This window comes from Aethalodelphis obliquidens, unplaced genomic scaffold, assembly GCF_003676395.1.
Source record: "Aethalodelphis obliquidens isolate GAN/ISIS:26980383/991018 unplaced genomic scaffold, ASM367639v1 scaffold53, whole genome shotgun sequence".
Classification (NCBI taxonomy): domain Eukaryota; kingdom Metazoa; phylum Chordata; class Mammalia; order Artiodactyla; family Delphinidae; genus Aethalodelphis; species Aethalodelphis obliquidens.
In genome coordinates this window covers 10,827,985-10,848,156 of record NW_020837997.1, presented here as the reverse complement: position 1 = coordinate 10,848,156, position 20,172 = coordinate 10,827,985, and the positions used below count along the sequence as shown (strand labels likewise).

General features: G+C 53.2%; 2 protein-coding genes across 6 annotated transcripts in view; one reads left to right on the top strand and one right to left on the bottom strand.

Moving 5' to 3' along the window:
• The window catches only part of ARRDC5 (arrestin domain containing 5), an 11,763-nt gene extending 2,493 nt beyond the window's left edge, over positions 1–9,270 (bottom strand). The window contains exons 1-2 of the mRNA XM_027086049.1: positions 9,008–9,270; positions 7,341–7,549 (exon numbers count right to left, since the gene is read on the bottom strand). Of these exons, the coding sequence (XP_026941850.1) occupies positions 7,341–7,549; positions 9,008–9,260 (462 nt within the window). The 5' untranslated portion in view covers positions 9,261–9,270. The remainder of the gene's footprint in view (positions 1–7,340; positions 7,550–9,007) is intronic.
• Positions 9,271–12,649: 3,379 nt separating this feature from the next.
• UHRF1 (ubiquitin like with PHD and ring finger domains 1) overlaps positions 12,650–20,172 on the top strand; it is a 32,943-nt gene continuing 25,420 nt past the window's right edge. For 3 of the 5 annotated variants that reach the window (XR_003428394.1, XM_027085397.1, XM_027085395.1), the window contains exons 1-2: positions 12,650–12,776; positions 14,074–14,240. Coding sequence is in view for 4 of the 5 variants with exons in the window: in XM_027085397.1 (XP_026941198.1) it covers positions 14,088–14,240 (153 nt within the window). In the remaining variant the exon portion in view is untranslated. Of the gene's footprint in view, positions 12,777–13,308; positions 13,438–14,073; positions 14,241–20,172 lie in introns of those variants that run through there. The other 2 variants (XM_027085396.1, XM_027085398.1) reach the window with 2 other exon arrangements.

The window sequence follows — 20,172 nt, the reverse complement described above, 5'->3', positions numbered from 1 at the left end:
GGCTGGGCCTCTGAGCCATGGCTGCTGAGCCTGCGCGTCCGGAGCCTGTGCTCCGCAACGGAAGAGGCCACGACAGTGAGAGGTCTGCGTACCGCCAAAAAAAAAAAAAAAAGGGCAGAAGACCTAAATAGACATTTCTCCAAAGAAGACATACAGATGGCCAACAAACACATGAAAAGATGCTCAACATCACTAATTACTAGAGAAATGCAAATCAAAACTACAATGAGGTATCACCTCACACCAGTCAGAATGGCTATCATTAAAAAGTCTACAAACAATAAATGCTAGAGAGGGTGTGGAGAAAAGGGAACACACTTACACTGTTGGTGGGAATGTAAATTGATACAGTCACTATTGAGAACAGTATGGTGCTTCCTTAAAAAACCAAAAATAGAACTACTATATGACCCAGCAATTCCACTCCTGGGCATATACCTGGAGAAAGCCATAATTCAAAATGATACATGCACCCCAATGGTCATTGCAGCACTACTTACAATAACCAGGTCATGGAAGCAACCTAAATGTCCATCAACAGAGGAATGGATAAAGAAGATGTGGTACATATATACAATGGAAAATTACTCAGTTATAGAAAGGAATGAAACTGCACCATTTACAGAGACATGGATGGACCTAGAGACTGTCATACAGAGTGAAGTAAGTCAGTAGGAGAAAAACAAGTATCGTATATTAACGCATATATGTGGAATCTAGAAAAATGGTATAGATGAACTTATTTGCAGAGCAGAAATGGAGACACAGACGTAGGGAACAGACGTATGGATACCAAGGGGGGAAGGGGAGGGTGGGACAGATTGGGAGATTAGGGGTGACATATATACACTACTCGGTATAAGATAGATAACTAATGAGAACCTGCTGTATGGCACAGGGAACTCTACTCAATGCTCTGTGGTGACCTAAATGGGAGGGAAATCCAAGGAAGAGGGGATACATGTATACATGTGGCTGATTCACTTTGCTGTACAGCAGAAACTAACACAACATTGTAAAGCAACTATACTCCACTAAAAATAAAGAGAGAGACACAGGCTACTATATACAAAGTAAATGATTAAGAAGGATATATTATACAGCACAGGGAAATATAGCCATTATTTTGTAATAACTTTAAATGGAGTATAGTCTATAAAAATATTGAATCACTGTTATACACCAGAAACTAATGTAATATTGTAGATCAACTATACTACAATTTAAAAGAAAGAGTTGGTCTAGGACATAGAGTTGATGAATTTTTTTCTGTAAAGAGCCTGATGATGAATCTTTTAGACTCTGCAGGCCACATAGAGTATTTGTTACATATTATTCTTTTTTAAAAAACCACAACTCGGGGCTTCCCTGGTGGTGCAGTGGTTGGGAGTCCGCCTGCCGTTGCAGGGGACGCGGGTTCGTGCCCCGCTCTGGGGGGATCCCATATGCCGCGGAGCGGCTGGGTCCGTGGGCCATGGCCGCTAAGCCTGTGCTCTGCAACGGGAGAGGCCACAACAGTGAGAGGCCCACGTACCGCAAAAAAAAAAAAACAAAAAAAACCACAACTCATAGTTGAAACGTAGATTTTAATATTGTGGCAAAAAGCACAAATCTATATATCCATCGGCATCTAAATCTATGAAAGAGAAATAAGTTGCATGAAATAATGCTTATCCTTGCTACATGCCTGCTGAGAATTCCTCTTCTATCCTCTTCTATTCTATTTAATCTATTCTTTTAAAAACTGTTGATTGGACCCTCTGAATTGATTTTTCTGGTATTTCTAGTCTACTTACGCTATTCTATTCTATCATTTTGTTTTATATAAAACGAAAATGTTGTAACCCACCAAATTTATTTTTTCTGGTAAATTCTATCCCCTTTTACGTATTCAATACTATTCTATTCGGTCCTACACATTGATTTTATAAAAACAAAGTCTGTTGCAACCCACCAAATTTATATTTTCTGACATATTCTATTCTCTGTTTTCATTTTTAAAAATTAATGGCAACCCACCAAGTGGACTTTTTCTGATATTTTCTATTCTACCTATTTTATTCTCTGTTCTGTTTTCTTATTTTATATTAAGAACAACAACGTTTGCAACCCACAAAATTGACATTTTTTGATATTTTTCTATTTTGGTCCTGCCTATCCTTTCATTTTGTAGAAATATGCTTTGCAACTTGCTAAATGGATTTTGTACCCTACTAGCGGGTCATGACCTGAGGTTTGAAAAACACTGTTCTAGGTTCAATGCCTTTCCTCTTGGAGACCTCAGGCTGACCCCCGACCCCTTCAGCCTCACCTCCTACCCTCTGCCTCTGGCTTCTGCCTATCTTCAGCCTTCCCACTCTTTCCCTCCTCTTGGAAGGCTAATTGCAGCCCATTTCATTCTAAACCCCTCCAGTCTTATTCGAAAATTCGTTGCATGCGTTAGGACCCTGCAGGCATTAAAGGACTCACTGCCCTAACTCAAGGCCAAGCCAGCAGTTCTGTCCTGGTCCTGAAGGAAGTGCCGAGAGACATCAGGGGTGGCCCATCAGAGAGACCCCCCGCACCAGGCCAGGTGGGGTGGCCACAGGGCTCTGATTTCCAAGAATATTAGGGCACAAACTCAACATTGATTTTCCATACCCAGGAGTTTTTTGGGACCCCATATTCCTTTGGCATATATGAAACTTTGGGGGGATTCATTCATTCAACCAGTATTCGTTTGTATCAACTTGGTGCAAAGTTCAAGGAAAACCCATAGCAGTGAAGACCAGTCCAGTCTCTGCTCTGGTCTGGAGATGGACATATAAATGGTACATTCCTTTTTTTTTTTTTTTAGTGGTACATTTCTTTTTTTGTTGTTGTGGTTTATTTATTTATCTGTTTATGGCTGCTTTGGGTCTTCGTTGCTGTGCACGGGATTTCTCTAGTGGCGGTGAGCGGGGGCTACTCTTCGTTGCGGTGCGCGGGCTTCTCATTGCTGTGGCTTCTCTTGTTGCGGAGCACGGGCCCTAGGCACATGGGCTCCATAGTTGCGGCTCATGGGCGCTAGAGCGCAGGCTCAGTAGTTGTGGCGCACGGGCTTAGTTGCTCCGTGGCATGTGGGATCTTCCCAGACCAGGGCTCGAACCCAGGTGTCCTACATTGGCAGGCGGATTCTTAACCACTGCGCCACCAGGGAAGCCCTAATGGTACATTTCTGATAGGGATAAGCTATGAGGTTAGGCAAGGGGGTGAGGTAAGGGGAGTCAGGATGCCAACTCTTTCAGACTTCTTGGTTAGGAAAGGTCTTGGCGACATGTCCTCTACCCAATGGTACTGCTTGTTGGAAGAGGCAACGGGTCACGTCTTTCAAAATTCTAAAGGTACACAGAGAGGAGTGAATGTGGAAAAATTGGAACCCTCGTTCATGGCTGGTGGGAATGTAAAATGGGGTGGCCGCCGTAGAAAAGAGTCTGGCCGCTCCTCGAAAGGTAAAACAGAGTTACCATCTTTCCCAGTTCCGCTCCTAGGTGTCTACCCATGAGAAATGAAAACTCGCGTCCATGTAAAAACTTGCACATGTATGTTAGCAGCAGCATCGTTCCTAATAGCCAAAATGTGGAAACAATCCAAGGTCCATCAAGAGGTGAGGGGAGGGACGTCCAGACCAGGCAAATCCACAGAGACAGAGAATGGATTTAGTGGTGGCTGGGGGAGGGGATGGAGAGGTTTGGGGGTGACAGCTAAGGGATGCAAGACTTCTTTGGGGGATAATAAAAGTGTTCTAGAACTGACTGTGGTGAGGGCTGTACAACTGTGTGAATGCACTAAAAGCCATTGATTTGGACATTTTATTTTATTTTTATTTATTTATTTTTTATTTGGCCGCACCGCTTAGCACATGGGACCGTAGTTCCCCCATGAGGAATCAAACACACGCCCCTTGCGTTGGAAGCATGGAACCTTAACCACTGGACCGCCAGGGAAGTCCTGATTTGGACATTTTAAAGGGGTGAATTATAAGGTATGTGAGTTGTATATCAATAAAGATGTTAAAAAAAAAAAGTGGAAGGGGAAAAGTTTGCCCCTCCCCTGCTCCCTCCCAGGAGGCAGTGTCTGTTGCCGGTTTCTCTGGTCTCTGGAAAGAGACGTCTGTTTGTTACACCTGCAAGGAAGTTCTTGCAGTTTTTGTTTTTACCACCAACGGCTAGACACGCTGTTCTGAACTTTGCTTTACTCATTCAACCCAGTAACTTGGAGGTGCTGAGAGGGAGAGCTGCCTCACTCTCTGTCTCTGTGTCTTGGTCTCTCTCTCTTTCTCTCTTTGCTGTATCTGTAGAGTTGACCTTTGTGTACTGCTACTTTAATTGACTTAGCAACAAACATTTAAGCTGTTGCCAGTTTCTGGCCACCACAAACAGTGCAGTGAGAGGTCATGTCACACACGTGAAAGGATAGCGATGGGAGAATTTTCTAGAAGGGAAATGGATGGGGCAAAGTGCGTGTTCAATTTAATATGGATACTGCCTTCTGTGGGGGTTGTGGCGGTTCATGGGGGCATCAGCAATGCCGGTGATTGAAGACCTGGCTTCCAAGCAAAGATCTGAAGGATGAGGGGGAGGGATAGGAAGATCCTGTCACAGGGTTCCAGGCAGAGGGCGCAGCCTGTGCAAAGGCCCTGGGGCAGCACCGTGCCTGGCGTGTTGGAGGAACAGCAAGGAGGCCAGTGTGTCGGGAGCAGAGTGAGTGAGGGGGAGAGAGGGAGGAGGGGAGGGCAGGGAGGGGACGGGGCAGGTGGTGCAGGGCCTTGGGGGCCACAGGGAGGCCTTGAGCTTTTACCCCGTGGAAGGTGGGAGCCCTGGAAGGCTGAGCAGGGTCATCACCTGAATCCTTTCAGCTGCTATGAGAAGGACAGATTATAGGAGTCAAGACTCCGTGTCTACTTGGACCAGAGCAGTAGCTTCTGCCCTGGTCCACCAGCTCCTGCCCTCACCCTGCCCCCTACAATCTGATTAAAACAGTATTGAGTAGCTGAAGAAAACACCATATTTCTGTACTCTCAAAACGTATCTGTAGGGACTTCCCTGGTGGTGCAGTGGTTAAGAATCTGCCTGCCAGTGCACGGGGCACGGGTTTGAGCCCTGGTCCGGGAAGATGCCACATGCCACGGAGCAACTAAGCCCGTGTGCCACAACTACTGAGCCTGCGCTCTACAGCCCGCGCGCCACAGCTATGGTGCCCGCGCGCCACACTACTGAAGCACGCATGCCTAAAGTCCGTGGTCCGCAACAAGAGAAGCCACCACAGTAAGAAGCCCGCACACCGCACTGAAGAGTAGCCCCCCGCTCGCCGCAACTAGAGAAAGCCCGTGTGCAGCAACAAAGACCCAGTGTAGCCATAAATAAATAAATAAGTAATAAAAAGGAAAACATATCTGTAATAACTCCCTTTGCTGCGATAATAACGATTTGAGCTCTTCCCATTTACTAGGCATCCCCTATGTGTACACATCGTGCTGGGTGCTTTGTGATCCCCACAATCGAGGAAAGATTAGTAGTAGTAGTAGTAGTAGTAGTATTCCCATTGTACAGATCAGGACAATCGAGGGTCTGGGAGGTGCTGTTAATTGCCCAACGCCATCGGCTAGTGAAGGATCTGGCGGCAGAGGTCTCAAGCTAGGTGTGGTCCCATACCAGCATTTTGCCCCAATTCCTGCCTTGTGCCCCCTGCCCCCTAGATTAACTCTTGAGGGAAGAGCCAGAGAAGGGCCAGAGCCCGCTCTGGGTCACACAGGGAGCAGGTGGCCAAGCGGGCCTTGAGCTCAGGTCTGTTTCATCTGATCCACCCCTCCAAGCATCTACCCCCCTGAAGTAGGCCGGGCTAGAGATGATCCCTGTTACACAGATAAGACTACCCGGGACTTCCCTGGCAGTCCAGTGGTTAAGACTCCATGCTTCCAATGCAGGGGGTGCACGTCTGATCCCTGGTCAGGGAATTAAGATCCCACATGCCATGTGGTGCAGCCAAAAAAAAAAAAAAAAAAAAAAAAAGGCTACCTGTGGCAGCAGCAGCAGTGACAAGATTTATGGGGACTTAATATTCTGGGGCTCTCTCCTATCACCACTGCCGGCCACTGTGCAAGATCCAGAACTTGCATGAAGTCCACTCACTGCTCCTTCTGAGATCTAGGGGACAGGCACCATCTCTGTGCCCATTTGACAGATGAGGAAATGCAGGCACAGAGAGGCCACATCACTTGCAGAGGGTCACACAGCAGGTAGGTGGAGATGCTAGGATTTTTAACTTGGACGTTGAAAACTAAAATGCCAGCCCTCTGAACCACAACACTCTGATGACAAATGGGTCCCCAGGGAGGTGAAGTGACTTTGGCCAATGTAAGTCCACCCTCCCTTACTTCCACCTCTGCACCTGGCCTCCAGAAGCTGTCCAAAAACTTCCTCCGCTCAGGTGACTGATGCCACAAGGCCATTCCTTCCCCCTGAATGGAGGGCATCCCCTTTCCGTGCTTCTTGGTGGGGGGCACCACCTCCATTATCAGTTCCTGGAGAGTCACCGAGCGCCCAGGACCCTCAGTCAGGGGTCACAGAGGGGCCTCCGCTCACTCTTTTTTTTTTTTTTAATAACATTTATTTATTTACTTATTTTTGGCTGCGTTTGGTCTTCGTTGCTGCACGCGGACTTTCTCTAGTTGGGGCGAGCGGGGGCTACTCTTCATCGTGGTGCACGGGTTTCTCATTGCGGTGGCTTCTCTTTGTTGCGGACCATGGGCTCTAGGCTCAAGGGCTTCAGTAGTTGTGGCATGCGGGCTAGTAGTTGTGGCTCGTGGGCTCGGTAGTTGTGGCGCACGGGCTTAGCTGCTCCGCGGTATGTGGGATTTTCCCGGAACAGGGCTCAAACCTGTGTCCCCTGCATTGGCAGGCAGATTCTTAACCACTGTTCCACCAGGGAAGTCCCTCTGCTCACTCTTGATTCTTGAATGTCAAGGACATTCAGGGCCCATGTCATTCCCTGTGGGGGGCACTGCGGGGTGTGGAGCGTCATCCCTGGCCCACACTCTCTTGATCCCACTCATCACCCCTCCCCAGTTGAGACAACCAAAAATGTTCCCAAACATCTCCCAATGTCCCCTGCAGGGGCAGAATCACCCCAGTTGAGAGCCTCTGGTTTAGTTCCTGCCCTGGTTTCTGATTCCCCGTTTGCGAAATCACTGGGCCGGAGGAACGGCCAACACCTTCCCTTCTTCCGGGTCACGGCCTCCCCTGTCTCCTGGCTGCCCGCCTCCCCCTGCCTCCGGGGAGCTTTGAGGACATGCCCTACCCCTGCTCCTTCTGCATCACTACCTGCAATGGGTTTTCTGCGTGGAAATCCGAAGAAGTCCCTTGAACCAACAAGTACCTTCTCTTCTTGGCTAGAATGTGCTCCCGACCCATGCAGGAGGCCTGCACGAAGTAAAAGACATGGCCACTTTTGCTGGTGAAGGTAGAAGGGAGCCTGGCAGGTAAGTTGAAATGGAAGTCAAAGGTGCGGCTGCCTGCACTTAACCAATTATCTGAAAGCAAAACACACCGATGCCATCAGAAGGTTCTAGAATCTTTTCTTCCCTCTTTTCTTTCTTTATTGTTTTGGCAGGGAGCTTGTTCTGGACCTGGCCTGTTTGTTCCTGAGCTAGGCTTAGCTCTGTGATTTTTAGGGATCGAAAAAGCCTAGGCCCATAAATATTAGGTCTCAGCTGGGCTGGAGACCGATGCCCTGGGTAGGTGATGCGACTGGGGTGGTCACTCAAAACCACTGACCAGGACTTGCTCACCCGTGCTCTGGGCCTGGGAAACTGGAGGTCTGGCTGCAGGATTCGATCGCATATTCATTCAACAAACACACCTTGGGTCCCAAGGCAGGCAAATCTCCCTGCCCTGGCAGAGCTTGGCCTTCAGTGCACAGCATACAGTAGGTGCTTAATATTTGTTGATTGACTGAGTGATGATGGAAGACCGGGGAGGGACTCACACTACCCCCCGTCTCTGTGACCTCCCTGTTTTATTTTTTTTTTGCACTTCTCCAAAACCCCCTTATTAGAGCGTTTTCCCTGCCTGATGGCAACCCCAGCGACGCCAGGGACCCTGTCTGTTTTCTTCGCTGTTGTATCCCCAGCATCTGCCATGGTTGTTGTGCACAGTAGGTGCTTAATACATGTTTGTGAAGTAAATGAGTGAACCCATCGCAGGCTTGGGGCTGATGCTTCTGAGGGGAAAGGATGCTTCCCTTGGAAATGGAGAAGGGTGATAGCTGATAATGTGGGTGGTGAGGGGTGGGGGAGTGTTTTGGTTGAAAAAACGAACACCTAACAAACATTACTGTATACCCCTCCCCCCCCGCCCCACTATTCTGAGCCCTCCCCTTGACATGCCATTAAATCATTAAGTCCTCAAGGCAGTCTAAGGAGGCAGGACTTTTTCCTATTCCCATTTTCCAGGTGGGTTAACTGGGACACAGAGAGGCGGCCTAATTGCTGAGTATGAAGGCCCAGCAGGTTGCCATTCCTCCCTTGGATATCTGGGCAGGTCCCCCTCCCATCACTAGATCTGAGCTTGGTAGTCACCTCTTTGGAGAGACCTTCCCAGGCTACCCTATCTAAAATTAAAAAAAAAAAATCTACAATTGAACTTTGTTCAGTCAAGCATTGGCCAAGTGTTCTGCTTGACTGTGGACTACCCGGAAACACCCCCATGGACATATTTTGGAAAGGACATATAGTTTCCTGGTAGCTTAGGCTTCCTGATGTCTGTCCAGACTTTAGATTTGAACCTGGCAGAGTTGGGGACTAGTCAGTCCTTCCCACGGAGAGCTTTCCTAGCCTTCTCCCTCCTATCTCTTTCCCTGTGACCAGGGGAACCAGGCCTCTGCCCATTTCTGATATCCCCGGGGGTTTGTTGATTGACTAACAGATGTGTTTACCTTCCAGACCCCGGTTCCTATTCTGGCTAAGGTTGGCGGCTGGCCTTGTCCTTACCCTCCACTGGGAATGTCTTTGTCTTGTGCACATAGTCAGCCTTGTTGTTGCAAATAACATCTCGGCTGTAATCGCGGGATGCCCCAATTTCTTCATTCCACTCCACATAACCTCTTCCCACGAGCTCCACCTTCACGATGGGGTCCACCAGGGTGCTGTTCAGAGTTAGAACCACCTGCCCTTTTATGCTGGAGCCGGCCAGGTAGACCGCATCCTTGGGCAGCACTAATTCAATGGACTTCACCACAGACATAGGGGGTTGGGGTGACGGAGAAACATCCTCCCCTCTCCCCCATGTCACTGAGATCCCCGGTTCCTTGGCCACAGTGACGTCATCTGTCTGTGACATCATCCAGTCAGGGTTCCGGGAAGGGTTTCCCAATGGCCAGGATGAGAGGCAAGGCTGTTGGGAGTGGGCGGCTGCTTGGGAATCCCAAAGTCCTCACTGGTTGGTGAAATGGTAGCCTGGCCTCTTTTTCCTAGGAAATAACGAACAAACGAACAAGAAAACCACAAGATCCCAACATTGCTGGCGACTAGGGAACAACTGTCATCCTGCCAGAGGTCTAGGGGCCTGGGTGGGAAGAATTCTTCCAGGCCCTGTGGTGAGGCAGGCATCGTGAGCTCTATTTACAGATGGAGAGGCACAGGGCATGAGCCCAGGGGTATTTTCTGCCCCATCCGATGGCCCCCAAATGTGGGTGTGTGCACCCCCTTCTCAGGGTTCACAGATTGATGCTGGGTCCTACACAGATAATCGTTTTCACCTTTTCTCTGTTTGTTTGTTTTGGCCACACCATGAAGCTTGTGGGCTCTTAGCTCCCAGAGCAGGGATTGAACCCGTGCCCTCAGCAGTGAAATCTCGGAGTCTTAACCACTGGACTGCCAGGGAATTCCCAGTCGTTTCCACCTTAATAGCTCTATATTTATATCAGTGTGTGTTAGAAGGAAAATGATAGCCATGGCCAGGACATGGAATCTGCTGTGTCTTGAAGATGCTCAGAGCGCGGTGGGCTCCATGTGAACGCAGATGCCACCACGAAGCATTCTCTCTCTCTGCACAGCTGACACTCATCTTTATGCCAGCGTCTCCTCCATTGGTTGGGAAGTCCCTCTAGGGCAGGAATTTGTTTGCCAAACCCAGAGCCTGGTTCAGGCAAGGGAGGACAATTAAAGTTTGTTGAATGACTTAATGACTGTCGAGAGCATATCGTTCTGCAAAAGGGAAACTGGGGCCCTTGGCACCCTAGCAGTTATTCGTGGTGTCCAATTCGCGCGTGGGCCGGTGCCTAAGCAGGGGGAGGGTCTGAAGCAGAAGAGGCTCTACAAAGTATCTGTTCTCCAGGCTCTGGCAGACCTCATTTACTCTTTGTCATATCTTGCTTTATTGGATGTGATGTCTTTTGCAGACATCGATGTCTTGTCTTCCTAACTAGTTACTAAACTTCTTTTGGAGATGCTTGGCATAGTCTCTTGCTCATAGTTAATTAACCCAAGCAACCCCTCTGACTTTCCCGAAATGACTAGAGAAATGGGGCCCTGCATCCCCACCACTCCAGGTCTTTTCTTCAGGGAAAGCCAGACACCTCTTTCTGTGTCACTTAACCTCATCCAAGGAGCCTGGGCTGTGCCCTGCACCAAATGTACATGAAGAATATATGGTCTATTTCTTCATTTGGCCACGTTGAGTTTTAGCAACAGCCGGCACAAATGGATGCTATGCTCACGCCAGGAGCAGGCTGGGTTCCTGGGGCAGCTGTTGTCAATGTGGAAGATTTCATCTGCCTCACAAGCTCTGGGAGGCCTGCCTACCCGTTCTGTGACGTGGTCTCCATGTGGCTGATGGCTGAGCACCCAGAAATGCAATCAGTTGCATTGAGGAAGTCCTGAAGGTGGAGAAAATTAACAGGAGCACCTGGACTTCGTGTATTAGTTTCCTCTGGCTGCTATAACAAATGTCCACAAAGTCCGTGCTTTCAAACAACACAAATTAATTCTCTTACAGTTCTGGAGGTCAGAAGTCTGAAATGGAGCTAAAATCAAGGTGTTGGCAGGATTACATTCTAGGGTTCTAGGAGGGAATCTGTCCCTTGCCTTTTCCAGCTTCTAGAGGCTTCTCGCATTCCTTGCCTTTAAGTTTCATCACTCCATCCTCTCTTTCCATCCTTGTGTCTTTGACTCGACCCTCCCGCCCTTTGTCATTTATTAGGACCCTTGTGATGACATTGGGCCAGTACAGATAATCTAGGTTAATCTCCCCATCTGACGATGTTTAATTTAATCCCCTCTGCAAAGTCCCTTTTGCCATGGAAGTTTCTATATTCACAGACTCCAGGGATTAAGATGTGGACATCTTTGGGGGGCCATTAATCTGTCTACCGCCAGGGGAAACAAAAGCAGAAGTACCAGCGCCAAGACAGAAGGAACTCTACATGTGGCGAGAGAAGCCTTGTAAAAACATAAATTGGAGCTCATCGCTTTTCTGCTTACAGCCCTCCCATGCTACACACTGCTCTCAGGAGAAAGACCAAAGTCCTCCTGGTGGCCTGCGAGGTCTTATAGACACCCCTCTGACCTCCTCAGCTCCCACCGGCCCTCCCCTTTGCTGTGTCTGCCCTGCTCTCTGTCCATCGCTAAGCCTTTTCCGGCCTCTGAGTTTGCTCTTCCCGCCTTGACCCATCTGTCCTTGGTTTCTCATCTCAGATCTCAGCTCAAATGTCATCTGCTCAGAGAGGCCCACCTCTCCACCTTAACCAGAGTACCCTCTCTCCCCACCCCCCATACGGCCGCTGGTCACTCTCCAGCTCTTGTCCTGTCTTCATTGCATGTGCGGTATCTGAAATGATTTGCTTTATTTATTCATTTCTTGCTGGTCTCCCCAGATAAGAATGTAACGTCCCGGGAGACCACCAACAGGGTCGACCTTGCCCACTCTTACGCTCCCAGCTCTGAGCACCCTGTTCAGGCACTTTGTAGGTGTCTAGCATGGGTCACTGTATGCCCGCCAAGACTGGCCAGAGCAGAGCAGGCAGGGCGGAGGGGGGAGGGCAGCTCTGCCCGCCTGGACAGCCCGGAGAAGGCGGGAAAACGAGGCGGGAAAAACCAGCAAACAAGCCCTGCGGGTGGGTAGGGTGGGGAGCGCTGGCGAGCCCTGACGCTAGGAAATCAGGCTGGGGCGATGAGGCCCGTCATCGGGTGCAGGCGGTCTCCTGGGGGGGTCCCCTCAAATTCTCCGGCAGAATTTAGACATTGATTCCCGCCTTCCTGCCCTACTGGTCAGTGCATGCCTGGGGAGAGGGGCTGAAGCAACGGACTTAGGAGGTCGGGGGTCTCAACGCTGGGGGCCCCTGCCCCCGGGGGGATCCCTAGGGCTCCTGAAGGGCACCCATGGTGGGGGGGGGACTCAGGTCCCGCCACCCGACCCCATTACACGCTGGGCGCGCCCAGCAGAGCGCGCAGGGCTGGGCGGGGCCGTGGCCCGCTGGGCGGAGGGGGGGGGTGGACAGAGGCGGGGGCGCCCCCCACCCCCTTTCTCGCTTCCCGCCACTGCGGCGGCCAATCACCAGGCAGGCGCCCGCCCCCGGCGCGGCCTCCTGTGGCCCCGCAACTCCCAAACGCCAAGTTTTCGCGGGAAAAAAATCAGAGCAGCTGGCAGCGCAGCGGGCAGTGGTGGCCGTCCGGGCGCTCGGGATCGCACGCACGTTCGCGCGGGGTCCCAGCCACACACGCGGTTCCTTTGCCATCCTCAGAAGGGCCGGCGCAAAATCAGGCGAGTGAATCGTGAGCAGTCAGGCGGATTGGGGTGCCAGCCCGGGCCAGGGCGCGGGTGGGCGGGGGTGGGGGGCGGGCAGGACTCGGCGCACCCGGCGCCTTGACTTTGCAAAACTTTCCGGGACTCCCGGCCAGCACGGGCGCACGCGTCCCCCGCGCCAGGGCTGCCCTACACGCGGTCTCGGGCTCTGCCCCCAGCCCTGCCGGCCCTTAGGAGTCGCCCCTGGCAGCCCGGGCTCGGGCAGGGGCGAGCGGCACATCCCTGGCGCCCCGCGGGGGTCGCGCCGGCTGGGTGGGGGAGGGCCCGGCGAGCCGCGGGGGAGGATGTCAGGCTCCGCGCCTGCGCGCGGGGTGCCCCGCGATTCAATTGTCGCGCCCGAGCCCGATTTCGCGCGCCCTTAGTTCCCCGGGCGCGTCTGGGCCAATGGGGAGCGAGCAGGGCGGGGCGGCCGGCCGCGGCGGAGCCAATGATCGAGGCGGCTCAAGTGAAGGGGGCGGGACTTGGCGCGCGGGCCCCTCGGCAGGTCCTGGCGGTGGGGGTGGGCGTGGGCTCGCCGGCTTGGCCCGCGCGGGCGGGCGGGAGAACAAGAGGGGCTCCGGGGCCGTGCGTCGGGGTCCGGGAAACGCAGGCTGGAGCTCGGGACAGCCGTGGGGCTGAGGTGAGTAGCGCTGCGCGCGCGGGGGCGACCGGGACGGGGCGGCCGGTTGCCATGGCCACCGCGGGGCGGGTGTGTCGCGCACGCGCGCGGGGGCGGCGGCGGGGGGCCGCGAGCCCCGGGGGTCCCGAGCTCCCGGGTCTCTGGTGGGCTCCTTCCCCTTCGGTACACTTAGTTGAGTTCCCTGGGACTTCTGAAGTTCCAACCCGAGCCGGACTTTTGGGTTCCTCTTGCGTCAGTATTCATCCAGGGAATGAATGAATGGATGAATGAACAAACTCGGCCCCTGACCGTTTGGCTGTGTCCCCCTTCCTCCTCTGGACGCTGGTGTTTTTTTTCCCTCTGTGAAAGGCAGGGTGGGTTGACTGAGTGGTCCGGGATGCTTTTTCCTCTCCGCTAATTTCCTCTCCCTCCTCAGTCCTCCACCGGTGCTAATGCATTAACTCCTTAATTCACTCAGCCAGGCACTGGGCCAGCCGCGGCAGTCTAGGGGGATTACGGGGCTGGGAGGGCGTTCCAAGAGTTGCCCGGTGTCCACAGTCTGGACATTCATAGCAAGGATGACCTGAGTATGGTACAGCCCGGTGGTGGTGGTGACGGCAGCACTGACCGAGGGGTCCTGCTCTCTTGTCCTCCTAGCACCAGCAGGCACCATGTGGATCCAGGTTCGCACCATGGATGGGAAGGTGGCCCACACTGTGGACTCCTTGTCCAGGCTGACTAAAGTGGAAGAGCTGAGGAAGAAGATCCAGGAGCTGTTCCATGTGGAGCCAGGCCTGCAGAGGCTTTTCTACCGGGGCAAGCAGGTAAACCCGCCCTGCAGGCTGCCCGCCTGCCCGCCCAGCACCTTTGTTCTTGCCTCAATCCAGGCACCGCACACACACTCTTCCCCTGTCGTCCGGTCCGCTTCTCCACAGAAACCTCCAGTGTCTGAGCGAGGAACAAAGGCTCTCGACTCCTAGACTGACACATCAGGCACTCGAATCTGTTGCGTCTGGGGGCTTTTAAACTCCCAGCCCACCCCCACCCCCGCCTTTTTTTTTTTTTTACCCTCCCCTCAAAATAATTTCTAGAAAAAATAAGTTGGAGGTGGCCGATGGAGGGCTGATGAATCTCGAGGAAGAGCCTAGAATCAATACTGAGACGCTAGGACGGAAGGGACCAGGTTTTTCTTTGAAACACGCACGCTGATGGCCCACGGTCTGCACCTATTTAGCTTCCGACCCCCACAGGGTTTTCTAGAAATTTGGATCAGCTTATTCAGAGTCGGAGATGGTGCTTGCTAATCAGGAATTTCCGCCACTTCTGGGCCTCCTCTCTGGCGGCAGCGGGGCCGCCCCTGATCAGGGGTTTGTGCTTTCCGCGGGCTCAGCTGGCCCTGCTCCTAGGTTTCCTTTCTTCGAGATTCCCCCACCCCACCCCCAGCCCCTGTAGCAATTGAAAATGGCCACCCTTGGTTTGTGGGCTGCCCACTTTGGGGACATTTTCTCTAGTGGCGCCCCTGAGGGTGTCCATTCTTGTTGGTGCGTGGGCAGGGGGGACGGCAGGCCAGGCTGTGAGTGGGATTTCCCTGAGTGGGAGATGGTCTGACAGAAAGTGTTGTTCCCATCTGCTGGGGCCACCCTGGAGTTGGGTGGCCTGTAGGGACCTCGGCATAGACAGCGCATGGGATTCAAAGTGTTCAGTCGGGCTCTCTGACTTTGTTGTTGTCGCGTTTTGAACTGGGTGCTGCCGCCATCTGGTGTCTAGATTGAAAAATAAATGCTCCCCGCCTGGCCAGGATTTTTTGAGGGCTGGGAGGATCCTGCCTGCCTCCTGAAAATGAGACCTGATGATTAATTTCTTGGGCTTGAGGCGCCCTCCGAGACCTTTAACCTCCTTCCTGTGCGAGATACGAGGACTTGAATGTCTTAAGCATCTGAGTTAACGCTCCCCGCCTTGGGGAGGGAAAGCCGAGCTGGCGAACTGGGGGATTTGACTGTGGTCACGTGCGTGGCGCGGGTGGAGAAAAGGCAGGGCCGCGAGTGGAGCTCCCCTGAGATGCTGTTTCTCTCCCCTCTCCTCCAGCGGGGGCTCATCTTTGCAGCATCCAAACTGATTTTGATTTGCCTCTCAGTCTTTGTGTTCAGCAGAAGGTCCTTCCACCGAGTTTCTGAAGACCGCCTGCGGGCACCGGCTAAACAGTTCGTGGCATCATCCAAAGGCGGGTTGGATCGAGTTCCCTTAAGTTCAAGGCAGCGAATATTTCTGGGTGCCTGCTGTGGGCTGGGCACCGTGCATTTTAATCTTTACATTCAAAGACATGCAGAAAAGTTCAAAGAGCCATGAACACCTAAACACCTACCCGTGGCTCTTAGCACTGACATTTCCCACGTTTGCTTTATCACTGCAGCTGTCTCCCTTGCCTCTATCCGTCCACCAATCCATCTTATTTTGGGGGATGCATTGCAGAGAAAGTTCCAGGCACTGGTTCACGTCACCCCCTAAACCCTTCAGCATTGCCTGTCCTTAACTAGAGTACAATGTTTGTGGTTCTTGTTTCTTTAGATGTAATTTGCATATAGTGAGAGACACGTCTTAAGCGGACTTTTTGGAGTTTTGACAAACGTCTACACCCATGTAACCAAACCGCTGCCTCCCTGCATCAGGAACATAATAGGTGATCCACACGAAGGCTAACGAAAGCCTTCGTAACGTCTGTGTGAGTTAAAAAGTGTGATGATAAGCATCGTGCCTCTAATCATCAGGATATCGGCGCTGAGAGACAGCTCTGAACCCTGCCTTTCTCCTCATAGCACAGCTTTTGAAGTTCTCAGAAGGTTCCACGTTCCCACGGGACCTCTAACTGCCACTCACCCCCTTCCCTGCGCTCACTCTGCGTTCAGCCCGCTGAGCGGGCCAATGCGTAGCCAGTTCTGTCTTCCGGGTAAGGAGGCCAGGCCTCAGCCGTGATGCAATTTCCCCAAGGTTGCGCGACCAGGAAGTGGCCCAGCCTCACCGGAGGTGTGGACGGTGCCAGGAGGGTGGGGAACAAAGGCACGCAGCAGTAGCACCTTGAAGCAAGTCAGGTCTACAAACAGACTGGGCTAGTCACGATAGGAAGCAGTGCAATTTCCAGCGGGTGCAAGAGAGCTGTTGTTTTTACGGAATGTTCTAGAGAGTGTTCGAGATCCTTTCCCTTCTTTTGTTTTTCCTTTTTAAAGAAACGGCATCTCAGTCCAAGGTCTGCAGTGAGGTCGACGGAGCCAATAATGCAGAACAAGAGTTGAGTCTTTCTCCAGGATATGGGAGGGTTTCGTGGCGGCTCACTTAGGCTGAATAGGTTGGCGGTTATGTCACTTGATTGACGGAAATGCAGGGAGCCGAATGGGGGAAGGGACGCCAGGCGGCCGGCCCAGCCTGGGCGAAGGCGAGAGGCATCTGGCGCCTCTTTTTTTTTTTTGGCTGCCCGGAAAAATAGCAGTAGCTGTCGTTTGTGGTGCCTTTAACGCAGTCAGGTACAATGGTTGCGCTTAATCTTCCCAAGTGCCCTGGCCAAGTGTCTCTGGCCAGGGTCAGTCTCTGTGCTTTCCCATCAGGTGGGGCTAATTGCGGACCCACCACATGTGCACGGTGAGAATTCAGTGAGGTCATGGATGCAGGGATGTGCGGGGAGGGGGCTGGTGTTTGAGCTTCGCGCCTGGTTCACGGTAAAGGAGCAATAAATCATTTGGTGCAGGGCCTTCCCCTGGGCACTGCTGACATCAGGGCCAGATCATCCTCCGTGGGGGGCCGTCCTGGGCGCTGTGGGGTGTGGAGCAGCCTCCCTGGTCTGACCCACTTGATGCCAGGAACCCTCCCCCAGTCATAAAGATCACAAAGTCCCCAGATGTTGCCAAGTGCTCCCTGGGGGCAAAATTGTCCCCAGTTGAGAACTGATGATTTAGTAGGTAATTTACTTAAGGAAAGCAGTCTGAAAGATCAGGTGAAATGGCATCCTAGGAATGGCCTTTGGAGGGTCACTCGTGACACAGTGCCTCACCAGATGTCCCCGCTGGGTTGGCTTTTCCTGAATGTCAGCCCGTTTTCCCAAAGGACAGGGTTAGGCGGCAAATAAGACAGTCTCCTCCTGGAGACCTGTCCTTCCGGCTGGGCTGCATGAGGGAGGGTCCCTTCCTCCCCACCCCCAGAGCTCCTGGCTGGAGACATGCCCTCTAGGTCAGGGATTAGCAAACCCTTTCTGTTAAGGACCCAGTGGTAACTGTTTGTGGGCTGTGCGATCTGTCCACTCACCTCTGCCATCGAAAGTCCTGAACTGAACCCCGAGCACAAATGAATGGGTGTGTCCTGATTCAGGTCGTAGTAGAACTTTATTTACAAAACACCTATCCTATTAGAAATTGGAAGCTGAGAAAAGTTCACAGCTCGAGAAAACACGAGGGCACGTTCCCTTAGGCACAGGCTCTGGTACCCCTGCAGGATCACGAGGCCGAAGATGGCCAGTGACATCACGATGTCACCACGCGATAGAGAGCCTAGGCCTTGCAGACCCCCGAAATGCCGCTCCAGGGCATAGCCTCGTCTGTGGCCCGGCGGGGTCAGAGAGCAGAGTTCACTTGTCAGGACCTACCCATGGATGGGCTGGGACGTGAAGAGAGGGTTGTGCCTCTGTGTCGTGTCCCCCCACCCCGCCCTGGTGGGAAATGTGCCCCTGTGCCACGGCCGGGGTCCTGCTTCGTACCTTTTCTTCCCTCCCCTCCCTGTCCATCCATCAGTCTGTCTGGCCTGAACCCCAGGTTGCTGCGGAGGCCTGGAGGTCTAGATGGGAAGGTGTGGGCTGGGGCCATAGCCCCAGGAGGGGAGGCCGTGTGGTGTCTCACGTGCTTTCTCTCCCAGCCCGGCCATCAGGCGTTACAGACCCCCCTGCCCTCCTCTGGCCGGAGGTCCGTCTTGGCCTGGAGCTCACGCGCCCTCCTAGGGGGACTGCGGTCTGGTTTACACCCTCCACTGCTCTTGATGGCCGCCTCTAAGCCTGCAGGAGAACCACCCCTTGCCAAGCCCAGGGGTGTTTATAGCCTGTGCTCTTTACCTCTGGGCAGCACTCAGCGCCTGAAAAGTATCCCCACAAAATGCCCCGAGGGGGCAGAAAGTGAGCCGGAAGTGTCACTGTGGTGAGCTTTGAATCCAGGCTTCGGAGAGGAAGCTGTGTTGTAAAGCGGTCTCTGTGTTTTATTCCACTTTGTGCCATGCATGTGCCCAGAATTCCCAATGTCCGGGAAACTTCCCGATTAAAAGAGAGGGATGTGATCTAAATGCCCTGGGCGGCTTTGCCTTTACACCTGAATCTGCGGAGCAGGGTCACCTGCCCCAAACCATGTGTATATGTTTTACTACAGGCAGTTTAAGGGATTTTCACCTGGAATTTTGGTTATGCAGGATTTTAACTGCACGTTTAATTTTAACGTGAGAACCTGCAACCTCAGGTACTGCTCGCCTGCCATTCACTCTGCGCAGCTTTTATTAATGCCTGTAGCCTCAGTTGGAGTTTTAGGGTCTTAGAAGGAACCTAGACTTGGCACATTTGGTCCCTTTGCCTGGGGCCAGCCCTCCCCCGCTGCGCTTCCCGAGGGGCTGTGCACAGCTTCGGGCCAGCAGCGTTGGGGAGAGGGACACCCGACACACACCCTCTCACCGTGGCAAGCGGTTGTGCGAGCGCCTTCCTGCCCACTGTGGGGCCCTTCTGGAATGTTCCAGAGGTGGTCCCAGGAAGCAGTCAGACCAGCCTGTGCATTCCGTCCTGTAGGCAGAGCCCTGGGCCAGCCTGCTCCAGCGCGTGGCCCCTTCCGTACCCAGCCCACCCTGCTTGTGCCTCTGTCCAATGTGCACTGGGAGGGGGGAGTGTGTGTGTGTGCGGGTGTGTGGGTGCGAGTGCCTCTTGTCTCTCGGGCTCTCAGACCCGTCACAGACGTGTGGGGCTGGTATCATGGGTAGAAAATGCCGGGAGAGAGGAGACCAGTGGGTATGCAACCCGGCTCCTCCATGGCTCCCTCAGGATTCCCCCCCCCCCACCCCCGTCTTTAGCCGTGGGTCCTTGGCCCGGTCCTGACCACCCCTGCTCCCCGCTGCTCCCTGCACACCCCCCCCGCTTCCATTCTGGTGCATTCCGCTTCCCCCCTTAGCTCTGCTGCCTCATCTCCCACTTGACCTCCGTCCCAGTGCTCCTTGCAAAACAGAAGCCCGGCCCCGGCTCTCCCCCCCCCCCCCCCCCCCCCGGTGCTTCCGTTTATTTCCCATCCTCTGAAACCATCCTCCCTCCCTTGACGTGTGTGGCAGACGCATCTACTTTCCTGCGTTTAACTGTCACACGCAGCTGTGTAACATGCCTTGGTAGGAACCAGTCACGGTTTTGCTTGCAAACGATGCTGCCGTGAGCATAGTGGGCGCTGGGCTACCTGTCCCTCCGGTGCGCACCTGAGGGCCTCTAGCTCAGTGGTTCTCACCCGGGGCCATGCGGCCCCGCTGGGAACACTGGGTGGTGTCTGGGGACGTCTGCGGTTGTCACGACTGGGAGGCTGCTCCTGGCATCGAGTGGATGGGGCCAGGGAGGCTGCTCCACACCCCACGGTGCACAGGACAGCCCCACACAGAGAATGACCGGCCCCGAATGTCCGCAGTGCTGAGGGGTGTCTCCCCGGCTGTGGAGGCACTGGGCACCGGGTGCCTGCATCCTGTCATCGTTTTTAATGACGTTTGGCTTAC